The sequence below is a fragment of the Semicossyphus pulcher genome, unplaced genomic scaffold (genome assembly GCF_022749685.1).
Source record: "Semicossyphus pulcher isolate SPU_LCO1_2020_fin unplaced genomic scaffold, fSemPul1.0.p SCAF_18, whole genome shotgun sequence".
NCBI classification, from domain to species: domain Eukaryota; kingdom Metazoa; phylum Chordata; class Actinopteri; order Labriformes; family Labridae; genus Semicossyphus; species Semicossyphus pulcher.
The window spans coordinates 20,192,858-20,204,507 of record NW_027211691.1 but is presented as its reverse complement, the minus strand read 5'-3'; the positions used below and the strand labels follow the sequence as shown (position 1 = coordinate 20,204,507).

General features: G+C 38.4%; 2 protein-coding genes across 2 annotated transcripts; both read right to left on the bottom strand.

Annotated features, from left to right (window-relative positions):
- On the bottom strand, nt 1-4,079 carry LOC138595569 (ADP-ribosyl cyclase/cyclic ADP-ribose hydrolase 1-like). The gene is made up of 8 exons (XM_069666864.1): nt 3,928-4,079; nt 3,658-3,778; nt 3,413-3,548; nt 862-935; nt 657-730; nt 431-511; nt 159-245; nt 1-65 (listed from the first exon to the last, which is right to left on the bottom strand). Exons 1-8 carry the CDS (start codon nt 4,077-4,079, stop codon nt 11-13), a joined length of 780 nt encoding a protein of 259 aa, XP_069522965.1. The 3' UTR covers nt 1-10.
- Nucleotides 4,080-6,450: 2,371 nt separating this feature from the next.
- LOC138595684 (ADP-ribosyl cyclase/cyclic ADP-ribose hydrolase 1-like) lies at nt 6,451-10,712 on the bottom strand. Its single transcript, XM_069667053.1, has 9 exons — nt 10,564-10,712; nt 10,265-10,385; nt 8,456-8,591; nt 8,256-8,326; nt 8,088-8,129; nt 7,865-7,938; nt 6,843-6,926; nt 6,587-6,664; nt 6,451-6,505 (listed from the first exon to the last, which is right to left on the bottom strand). The coding sequence occupies exons 1-9, from the start codon at nt 10,710-10,712 to the stop codon at nt 6,451-6,453; spliced, it is 810 nt and encodes a 269-aa protein (XP_069523154.1).
- Nucleotides 10,713-11,650: the final 938 nt, after the last annotated feature.

Sequence of the window (11,650 nt, the reverse complement as noted above, 5' to 3'; positions counted from 1 at the left end):
GCAGAAGCCTTCACAAGCACGCTCCACAGCCATTATTTTCTCTTATGCACTTCTCGATGTGTGATCTACAGTGAAGCAAATAACAAGAGGAATTTACATGAATGTTTTTGACAGCAACAGCAGAGTACAATGTTACTCGTGACCTGCGGTGAACTTACTGAGTCATTTCCTTGCAATCATATTCAATGTTTTTTCCTTTCAGGATATTTTTTAAATTCTTCAGTGATTCGTTGTTGCACTGATTCCTGAAGAAAAGAAATGCAGGTATATCGGCCTTTATCAGTTTGTCTTTGTAATTATTTTTGTCTTATTAAAAGAAAGAGCAGGAGCTATTATCATTTTGTAAAAAAAGTAAAAAAAACTACCTACAAAAAAATTATTTAAAAAGCAATGTGGCGAAAACCCACTAAAAATAACAAAGAAAACTTACTTCTTATCCCCGACCAGGAGGACTGTGAGCTGTTTCACCTCGGCTGGTTGGAGATTTGGAACCTCATAAAGTGCAAAGAAACTAACAGTACAAACAAAAGAGCAACATTTTAGAAGGAATACATCAAGTCAGGTCTCTAACATTAAGCAGCATTGAAAGATACAAGTAAAGGATCATCATAAAGGTTCATAAAAACTGTCAACATAGCATGTGTAGTGCTGCTTACCTCTTAGGATCGTATGGTTCATCTATCTCACCATTAAGCATTACAGTGACATGACCACAGGCATGTTGTGCAAACTACAGACAGAAGAAAATTATGGTATGTTGATGATGAACCAGGCGAAGTCTTTGCTTCAATTTATGTCAAAGTCAGTGACTGAATTAATGTATAAGCTGGTGAAACTAGTGATGTCCTGCTGGGTACTTACTTTGGTAGAGGCTATTTGCCAGAATGAACTGACAGGGTTGGGCTCGCAGTACTCAAAATGCTCAGTGAATGTTTCTAGAATAACACAAACACACAGAGAACATATTTATAAATGTTACTTTTTCACTATTGAATCTTCAGTCTACTTCTGTGCGATAGTTTATGGACTTCACATGGAGTTTCTCGTACAGCTAACTGTGATGGGTTACACAAATTATTCCCTTTTTTCAAAAACATACAAAGCAGACAAATAATAATAATAATAACAATAACTTTATTTATATAGAACCTTTAAAAACAAGAGTTACAGTAATCCAGTCTGGAGAAGATGAGAGCATAGATTATTTTTTCGAGGTTCGGTTGGGTAATTATTGCTTTAGTTTTGGAAATGGTGCGTAACTGATGGAAGCAGGACTGTACAACTCTCTTTATATGTGGGTCAAATGTAAGGTCGCAGTTGAATATTACGCCAAGGTTTCTGGCAGTGAGCTTTACATTATCAGATAGGGCGCCAAGGCCGCTATCGATATGGAGGGTGGAGATATGTGGATTGATTAGTACTATTTCTATTTTGGAGTTATTTAATTGGAGAGAGTTCTCAGCCATCCAACAGCTTATGTCACTGAGACAATCTTTGACAGCAGCTAGGCTACTAGGGTCCCCAGGTCTCAGTGGAAGGTATATCTGTGTGTCGTGTGCATAGCAATGAAAGGAGACATTGTGGCGCTGCATTATTTTGCCAAGTGGCAGCATGTAAATTGAAAATAAAATCGGACCTAAAACTGAACCTTGCGGTACACCACAGGTAATTGTAGTGGTAGATGACTAGTATTTACCAATGGTGACCGCCAAGGTTCGTTCTAAAAGGTAAGAATAAAACCAACTAAGTGCAATGTCCCTGATACCAACCCAATTTTTAAGACGTTCAATTAAATTGGCATGATCCACGGTGTCAAAAGCAGCACTTAAGTCTAAAAGGATTAAAATTGTGTCCTCCCCCCTGTCTGCTGCTGAAAGTAGGTCGTTGGTTACCTTGAGGAGGGCTGTTTCTGTACTGTGTTGAGCTCTAAAACCAGATTGAAATTTCTCAAAGAGGTTGTTAAAAGACATAAAATATAAAAGTTGGATTGAAACTACTTTTTCTAAAACTTTTGACAAAAATAGCAGTTTAGAAATTGGCCTAAAATTGTTAAAATCAGAGGGGTCGAGGTTGGGTTTCTTTAAAAGAGGTTGGACCACAGCGTGTTTAAAAACAGATGGGAATGTGCCTTCCTCCAAGGAGCTGTTGATAATCGATAAAATACTGGGTCCAACAGTGTTAAAAACCTCTTCGAGAAACTTGGTTGGAATAAAATCAAGACTGCACGTAGTTGATTTCATGTGTGATAAGATTTCAGATAAAAAGGACAAGGATACAGGCTCAAAACTGCTAAATTAACAAAAAATACGGTCTGGCTGGGTGATTTGTTGTCTTATGTCCTTGACTTTGTTTGTAAAAGAAATTAAGAACTTCTCACACAACTGCTGAGAAGCATCAGTAAAATGACAGGGGGAGGGGGAGGTGATGGATTCTAAAACCTTGAATACAATTCTGGGGTTAGAATGATTAGCTAAAATGTGGTTCGAATAAAATGAGGCTCTTGCGTCTTTAACTGCCTTTTGATACTTTTTCAATGCTTCTTTCCAGATATAAAATATTTGTAAACCATTCTTTTTCCATTGCCGTTCCTTTCTTCGACAGTCTCTTTTTAGTTCATGTGTTGACTCTGTAAGCCATGGCTGGGGTGCTCTGCAAGATTTTTTGTCTCGGTAAGGAGCAACAGAGTCCAGGACGGTCTGACAAGTGTGATTAAAAAAGGAGACCAGCTCCCCTGTGTTAAAATTTGGGTAAAAGGCAGTTGAAGAGGCTGAAATAAAAAGCTCCGAAAACTTGCTAGCAGACATTGAGTTAAAAACACGACGACGGACAGGTGCATTGTTGGTAAAAGGTGGCTGGGATAAAACCATTCGGAATAAAACACCTTATGATCAGACACACAGATATCCTTTCTCTCAAAGTTGTCAGGGCTGAGACCACTGTATAACACTAAATCTAAAATATGGCCCTTTGAGTGTGTGGGTTCCCCTATTGCCTGAATTAAGTTAAAAGATTCCAGAGTGTCCATAAAATCAAAAAGTTTGACCAGGGCAACAGTCATGTATGTTAAAATCACCTAAAATACGGATTCTGTCAGATTTAGAAACAAGATGGGATTAAAAACTCTGAAAACTCTTGGATAAAAACATTGTTTGGTCTGGGTGGTCTGTAGATGATTAAAATTAACACAGGATCCTTTAAATGAACCAAAAAACCAAGATGCTCAAAAGATGTTAAACCGTTATGTAAAATAGGTGTGCATTTACAAGTTTACAATATTAAATTATTGCTTTAAACTGGGGTAGGTAAACCAGCAAAAGAAAGAGTTTTGTATTGATATATATTGTCTGTATTTAATGATTGATCAAGTTGTTGATCTTAGGCTATGTGCTGCACTGTGACTGATGAATCTTACCCTTGCTGTTCACCTTCCCATACCAGCTCAATCCATTCAGCACATATCCCAACAAAGTGTGTCTCATGGTGATGTAACAATCTCCCGTCCCAGTGAACTTATGGACCACATCTTCTGTTTTGCTCCAGAGCATCGTCTAACCCCAAAAGAGTTGACACGACATGGTTAAATATACAAAGGAAATCTGCTTTGATGAATGTGCATGAGGCTGTTACACAGACAGTTGTGTGATTATGGATGTTTACTTTGCCACATGGATGCTTGAAGGGGTTCTCAGCAAAGAGTTCATCATAGTCTTTCCCGAAAACATGACATTTATCCTTCCCTACATAAGCTTTTTCAAAGGTAGCCAATATTTTTTCACCGCTGAAAAATAAATGTCAGTAATTAGTACATGAAAAGTTCAGACTTTTTAAAATTTTTTTTACCCATAATGAATGCTTGTTTTAGCTAAAATGATGCTTTTACACAATCCTGATGTGAATCAAATGGCTAAAACTTGAAAAGTCACTTACTTTGCTGTTCCCTTTGAAAACTCTGAACACTTCTTCAAAAATATTTTCCTGAACTCGGCTGTTGGATTCGGCAGTACCGAAGGAACAAGGAGAACCAGGACAACCATGATGGTGACGGTACCATCGATGGGAGAGGCTTTTTTGGACACCATCTTCAAGCTTTGTCTGTAGACTGAAGCTCTGTGGAAGTTTTCTTCTCTCAGAGCTTTTTATATAGAAGTGCTGTCGCCTCGGACTGTACGATAGATATGGGAGGGGAGGGCTCCAGCACACAGAAAGTTTGTATGCAATTATGATAAAACAGTTCCAGTATCTAGGCAAATTCTTAAAACGACTGCACCTCTGTTTTAAAACTATACAGGGAATTCTTAACTGTTTAACTGTGTCTACATGTGTCAATTAAAGCTGTCGATTCCTTAGAAGTTTTCATAAAACTGAAATAGTCTTTGACACTAAATATGAGAAACCAATATCTACAAAGTAATATTACTTTATTACATATAAAGAATAATAATACTTTGTTTCAAAAGTAAGTATTTCTACACAAACATCCATAATCACACATTCATCTGTGAACAGCCTTGTGCACATTAATCAAAGCACATATTAATGTATGTATTTAACCATGTCATGTCAACTCTTTTGGGGTTAGACGATGCTCAGGAGCAAAACAGAGAAAGTGGTCCATAAGTTCACTGAGAAGAGGGATAGTTTTTTCACCATGAAACACACTTTGTTGGGATATGTGCCGGATGGACTGAGCTGGTGTGGGTAGACAGCAGGTGCTGTGCATCACAGATTTAGGAATGGAAACAGATCGGTTTAGTAAGCTAAAGATCATCAACTTGCATGTATATGAAGTAAAAACAAAATATATCAATAAATACAATATGCTGACTTTTGCAGTTTTGCCTAAACCGGTTTACAGCAAGAAACCGTCTGTCTGTGTTATTCTACGCACTGAGCATTGTGAGGACTGCGAGCCCAACCCTGTCAGTTCATTCTGGAAAGTAGCCTCTACCTGGGTAAGTACCCAGCAGGCAATCACTTGTTTACCACTAAATAAGATAGTTCAGTAGTTGACATGTGCAACTGAAATGAGTTGAAGGACAAACACTCAACCTTGTTCTTCATCAATAAGGCTTTGGTTAGACTCCAGGGAGCAACATTGCACATTTATTCTGAACAAGAGACATTGATGACATGAGGCAAATCTCACCTCAGGTACCGTCGAAAGGCAAGGCAAGTTTATTTTTATAGCACATCACAAGACAACAAAAGCAAAGAAACACATTATAAAACAAGACATTAAAAAGCAATACACTGTAAGTCAGGCACACAAAGGTCTGTGTGTATGAAAATGAATTCTTAATTTATCTCTCACTCTACAATAACATTCTTTTGTCTGCAAAAAAAACTCACGACTACTATTCAAATATTTGTGAGCGTAGCTGCAGGGACATGACTGATAAAATTGAATTTGTATAACAAGAAAAGAGATATCAATGTCCTTACTTCATTTTAGGTTAATCATGATTTTATAGCTGAGTTATCTTCCAATTAAAACTCGTTACATGCAAAGTCAAACTGGCAGAATAATACAAAGACAACTCTCACATCTCTGGCCAACAAACATTAGTTTTGTGTTTGACTTTTATTATGTTTGTAGCCCTAACAAATAACATCAAAGTAAAACAATCATTATTGCACTTTAGAATCTAAAGACAAGTGCACAACACAATTTAAAAAACATTTTTTAAACCATTTTAAAGACTGCCGCCAGGTCACAGGAAGTGGACTACCGATGCAAGGTTAACTCAGGTTCACAAGTAGTTTCATGTAAAGTGTGTGATCTGTTCTTTAGCTTCTTTTTTTTGTGTGTTTTTCTGGCTTTTTGCCTTTATTACATAGGACAGATGAAGTGTGACAGGAAATGTAGGGAGTAGAGAGTGGGGGGTGACATGCACCAAATGGACAGGTAGATCAACCCTGTCACTTCATTCTGGAACAAAGCCTCTACGAGGGTAAGCATCCAGCAGGAAATCACCGAATGTGCCCGAAATGGACACGTATGAATAATGTTGTCCTTTTAGTCAGGCACATAAAGGTCTGTTGCTTGCTCTGCTGTTGCTTACTGTTGTTATGACAACATGACCTAGTCATTGCTGGACCTTAACGACATTGACCTTAACAGACAAAGCAAACTCAGCTCAGATGATTTATTGTACCATTACACTCAGTCAATATTTCAAAACTGTCAGATAACTGCATCATCTGTTATTTTGCTCACCTGTTTAAACTTGTTCAAGTGAGATCATCAGTTGGACAGAGTAACATAGCATTTTTTTTTTTTTTACCAAAAACAGAAACATAAAAGGTATTCATATGATAAATGTAATTCTTAAATGTATTAAAGATTATTTAGACATTTTAGGTCAAACTGAAGAACAGGCACAAACAGTGTTTGATCTGCAAAACAGAAAGTCTTGTCTAAGTGTTATTTGTTACTGAGTACAGAATCCTTCACCAGCAGGCTCCACAGGGTGTGTTTTCTTCAATGCACTGCTCCACATGTGATCTACAACGAAGTTAAAACAAGAGGTGAACAGTGTCACTCATTCTTTGTGTTAGCAAAAAAGTAGATGTGCTGTGAGCTTACCTCGCCACTGCCTTGCAGGTACAACCTATACTTTGATGCAGGTCCTTCCTTAAACTCCCAAGAGATTCACAGGTACAACTTCCCCTGAAAAAAACAAATGGGGGAGGATTAAAAAATCTGCTTTGTCTTTATATTTTTTTTTTTACACAACAGTTACAACCAACACTTAACACATGACATCAAAATGATATTCCACAATCATACTTTTGTAGAGCAGAAAGGCAAAAAACGGCTGAGAATTACAAGAAACTCGTACCCACTCTCCTTACCGACCAGAACAACTGTGAGGTGTGTCACCTTGGATGGTTGAAGATTTGGAACCTCAACACCTCCAAAGAAACTAACAGCAACAACAAAAGAGCAACAGTTTAGAGGTATACATCAAATCAGGACTCTAACATGAAGCAGCGATTAAATGTTCAAGTAAAGGGTTGAGAAAGTTTAGACATAAACTTGATCTAATGTAACAGCATTGTGATGTTGGTGGTTCACACTTGCTGACATCCCTACTGCCCTTATTAAAATGCTGTGCATGTAAAACATAGACTTTATAAAAAAAGATGGCTGACACTACAGCTCCCTAAAACTGAAGCCAAACCCTCTCTATCGCCCCCTGCTGACTGGCTGCAGTATAGGTCATAAAGCCCGCCTCCTCCATGTTAAAGTCGAGGTGAAATGAAAAATGTAATTTTAATCCTTTTAGATCACATCCCCGGTAATATTGTGCATCTATTTGACAATATAGGCCAAAAAAATACAGAAAATCCATTTCTTCATATTCTTATATCAAAATCCGAAAAAAATTTCTTCCGGTAAAACTAAATTTCACGCGTGCTTACGTAAGTTAGCACCAAACCATTTCAACCAATCAATCTGCAACATTTAGCCGCAGAGCACCAAGAACGCTCGGTCAGTTAGCTAGCTACTGCGCTGTGGAGAACATCTGTCTACGCCCACTTCTCAACGAACAAATCAGATCCCTCTAATGATATGTCCCGCCTGCACGTCCTGCTTCACTCGGAAATACGTCACCATACAGAAGCTAGATACTCTCGAGATGCCGTTTCAGCTCGACTTTAACAGATGGGACATGAGTCAAACTATAAAATCAAAATACACGTCAAATAAATGTTTCTCAAACATAGTTAGTCCATCTTTATATACATCATACGTCATTGATATAAAACAACACAGCATAAGAAAAAGGTTAAGCATTTTTTTGGTCATCAATGAAGAGTTCATAAAAACTGTCAACATGGCATGTGTAGTGCTGCTTACCTCTTAGGATCGTATGGTTCTTTTCTCTCACCATCAAGCATTGCAGTGACATGACCACAGGCATGTTGTGCAAACTACAGACAGAAGAACATTATGGTAAATTTAAGAATCATTTGTTATTCATTTGTATACAAACAGAGACCTTTATGTGCCTGACTTAAAGGACAACATTATTCATACGTGTTCGTTTACAACATTCGGTGATTCCCTGCTGGATGCTTACCTTCGCAGAGGCTTTGTTCCAGAATGAAGTGACAGGGTTGATCTTGCATTTTTGCAAAAGTATTTATATGTTTCTGTAACGACATACAAAGACACACATAAGATATTTATAAACGTTACTTTTTCACTATTGAAGCTTCAGTCTACGTCTGTGTGATCGTGTACAGACTTTAGGCTTCACATGAAGTTCCTCATATTGTGATTTTTTTTTTTTTCCAGAAGCAGACAGAGAACTTAAAGCTGGGGTCGAAAACAACAAGCAAAAGTTAGCATTTTGTATTTGTTGATGTAACTTGGTGTTACATGAATGCAAATTAATAAACTAAAGCTGTTCCCATTTTGTGATGCGCAGTGACTGATGAGTCTTACCCTTGTTGCCCTCCTTCCCACACCATTTCAGTCCATCCAGCACATGTCCCAAAAAAGTGTCTTTCAAGGCGATAAAACAATCTCCCTTCCCAGTGAACTTATGGATCAAATCCTCTCTTTTGCTCCAGAACATCGTCTAACCCAAAAAGAGTTGACATGGTTAAATATACAAATTATAATCTGCTTCGATTACACTGTGTTCCAAATTATTATGCAAATGATATTTTTCTCAGATTTTCCTAAATAGTCGATGCAAATGACAGTCAGCATAATTTTCAAGTCATCAACCGTTAGTTTAATGAATTCGAATGTTATTGAACAAACCTCCCAATGATAACAGTATTTTTCAAAAATAAAAAACTTAAAATGCACTGTTCCAAATTATTACGCACGACAGAGTTTTATAACATTTTATAGGTTGTTATGAACTGAAAATGCTCATCTTTTGAATTTGCAGCATTAGGAGGTCATATTTACTGAAATCAAAAGCTATTTCAATCAAAAACATCTAAACAGGTCAAGTTACATTTTAACATAGGACCCCTTATTTGATAGCAGCTTCATAATTCTTGCATCCATTGACCTTGTGAGTTTTTGGAGAGTTTCTGCTTGAATTTCTTTGCAGGATGTCAGAATAGCCTCCCAGAGCTGCTGTTTGGATGTGAACTGCCTCCCACCCTCATAGATCTTTTGCTTGAGGATGCTCCAAAGGTTCTCAATAGGGTTGAGGTCAGGGGAGGATGGGGGCCACACCATGAGTTTCTCTCCTTTTATGCCCATAGCAGCCAATGATGCAGAGGTATTCCTTGCAGCATGAGATGGTGCATTGTAATGCATGAAGGGGATTTTGTTACGGAAAGCATGGTTCTTTTTTTTGTACCATGGAAGAAAGTGGTCAGTCAGAAACTCCACATACTTTACAGAGGTCATTTTCACACCTTCAGGGACCCTAAAGGGGCCGACCTGCTCTCTCCCCATGATTCCGGCCCAAAACATGACTCCGCCACCTCCTTGCTGACGTCGCAGCCTTGTTGGGACATGGTGGCCGTCCACCAACCATCCACTACTCCATCCATCTGGACCATCCAGGGTTGCACGGCACTCATCAGTGAACAAGACTGTTTGAAAATTAGTCTTCATGTATTTCTGGGCCCACTGCAGCCATTTCTGCTTGTGAGCATTGTTTAGGGGTGGCCGAATAGAAGGTTTACGCATAACTGCAAGCCTCTGGAGGATCCTACACCTTGATGTTCGTGGGACTCCAGAGGCACCAGCAGCTTCAAATATCTGTTTGCTACTTTGTAATGGCATTTTAGCAGCTGCTCTCTTAATCCGATGTTTTTGTCTGGCAGAAACCTTCCTCATTGTGCCTTTATCTGCACGAACCCGTGTGTGCTCTGAATCAGCCACAAATCTCTTAACAGTACGATGATCACGCTTAAGTTTTCGTGAAATATCTAAGGTTTTCATACCTTGTCCAAGGCATTGAACTATTTCACGCTTTTCGGCAGCAGAGAGATCCTTTTTCTTTCCCATATTGCTTGGAAATGGTCGTCTGCTTAATAATGTGGAACGCCCTTCTTAAGTAGTTTTTCCGTAATTGGGCTCACCTGGCAAACTAATTATCACAGGTGTCTGAGATTGATTTCAGTGATCCAAAGAGCCCTGCGACACAATACCATCCATGAGTTTAATTGAAAAACAAAAAATGTAATCTTTATGACACTTAAATACAATTTGCGTAATAATTTGGAACGCGGTGTAATGAGCATATGTTTGTTAGACAGTTGTGTGATATTGGACGTTTACTTTGCCACACGGATGCTTTAAGTTGGTCTCAGCAAAGAGTTGATCATAGTTTCCCTCAGAAAAGTCACTATGGTCCTTCCCTACATAAGCTTGTTCAAAGGTAGCCAATGTTTGTTCACAGCTGAAAAATTAAGTAAATGTTAGTACTTCGTATATGAAAAAGTTTTATAGACCATTTGCACATAATGTATAGAATAATGTTTTTATCTTGTTATTAAAAAATGAATGGGTTTTTTTTCACAATCCTGATGTTTATTCAAATGGCAACAACTTTTAATCAGAAATATAAAGAGACTTACATGTGGCTTGTCTCTCCATACGCCTCACATCTCTTCATGAATGTTGCCTTGAACTTGGCTGTTCGAGGAGTCAGCAGTACAGAAAGAACAACCACGACCACTACAACAGTGACAGCACCACCGGTGGCTACGGCCTTTTTAGACACCATCTTCAAGCTCCTGTAAAATGAAGCTCCGATGAAGTTTTGACCTCACAGAGCTGCTAATATGTGTTTACGGTACGTGTGAAACAGCAGCAGGTCACTAGAAAGAAAAGAGGAGGTAAAGTTCTGCTGAGCCTCCTACTTCCTGCCACAACAATCTCACAGTGAACGTTCTTGCTGCTCTTTTTCAGTTCCTGTCTGTGTTGCCATACACACTCCCTCACTTCACACATACTGTATAAAAGACATTTTGAGGTCGACACCCACAAATTTAAAACCAAAAGCTGTATTTTTTTTAATGAGCGCTTTATTATATCTTCAGTGGTGTAGTGGTTTTATGGATCTGTATACACTTTTGTCTCACCTTAGGCAGCAGCTTCCAGTTTGAAATGATCAAGAAAGAAACACAATTTGTTTAGCATTAAAACATGTAGAATAATAACTAAGATAATAAACTAAGCACGTTTTTATGAAATCGTGTATCAAATAGAAGAAACTCAAGGAGTTTGTAAGGCTGTGGGGTTTGAGATAAGAGCTCACAAAACTCATCGTTTCAAAGGAAGTAGCACGAACGATGAATTTATTTCATGGGATCTGTTGGAGCCATTTTTGCTTTCTGAGATGTTTGAGAATTTTATTATTATTATTATTTTTCACCATTAATTGCTGCCCCTTTAATTTGCACCGTGGCCGCAGTAAAGAAGCCGCCTACCTCTATGTCCATATATGGAAGAGAGAAAGGAGGAGACAGGTGATGGCAGGTGAATGGTTAGACGGGGAGACGGAAAAGTCTTTTTTTTGGCTTTTGCCTTTATTAGATAGGACAGAAATGGAAATGTACAGGAAATGTAGGGAGTAGAGAGCGGGGGATGACATGCACCAAATGATTCGGTAGATTGGGAGTCGGACCTGTGATCAGTGCATCAAGGACTGTAGCCTCCGCA

Coding starts and splice junctions, on each gene's coding strand:
- LOC138595569 (XM_069666864.1), bottom strand. CDS start 4,079: ATGGTGTCCAAAAAAGCCTCTCCCATCGATGGTACCGTCACCATCATG. Junction 3,779..3,927: donor TTTTCAAAGGGAACAGCAAA/GTAAGTGACTTT, acceptor TTTATTTTTCAG/CGGTGAAAAAATATTGGCTA. Junction 3,549..3,657: donor TCAAGCATCCATGTGGCAAA/GTAAACATCCAT, acceptor TTTTGGGGTTAG/ACGATGCTCTGGAGCAAAAC.
- LOC138595684 (XM_069667053.1), bottom strand. CDS start 10,712: ATGGTGTCTAAAAAGGCCGTAGCCACCGGTGGTGCTGTCACTGTTGTA. Junction 7,939..8,087: donor GGAACAAAGCCTCTGCGAAG/GTAAGCATCCAG, acceptor TTCTGTCTGTAG/TTTGCACAACATGCCTGTGG. Junction 6,506..6,586: donor ACCTGCAAGGCAGTGGCGAG/GTAAGCTCACAG, acceptor ACTTCGTTGTAG/ATCACATGTGGAGCAGTGCA.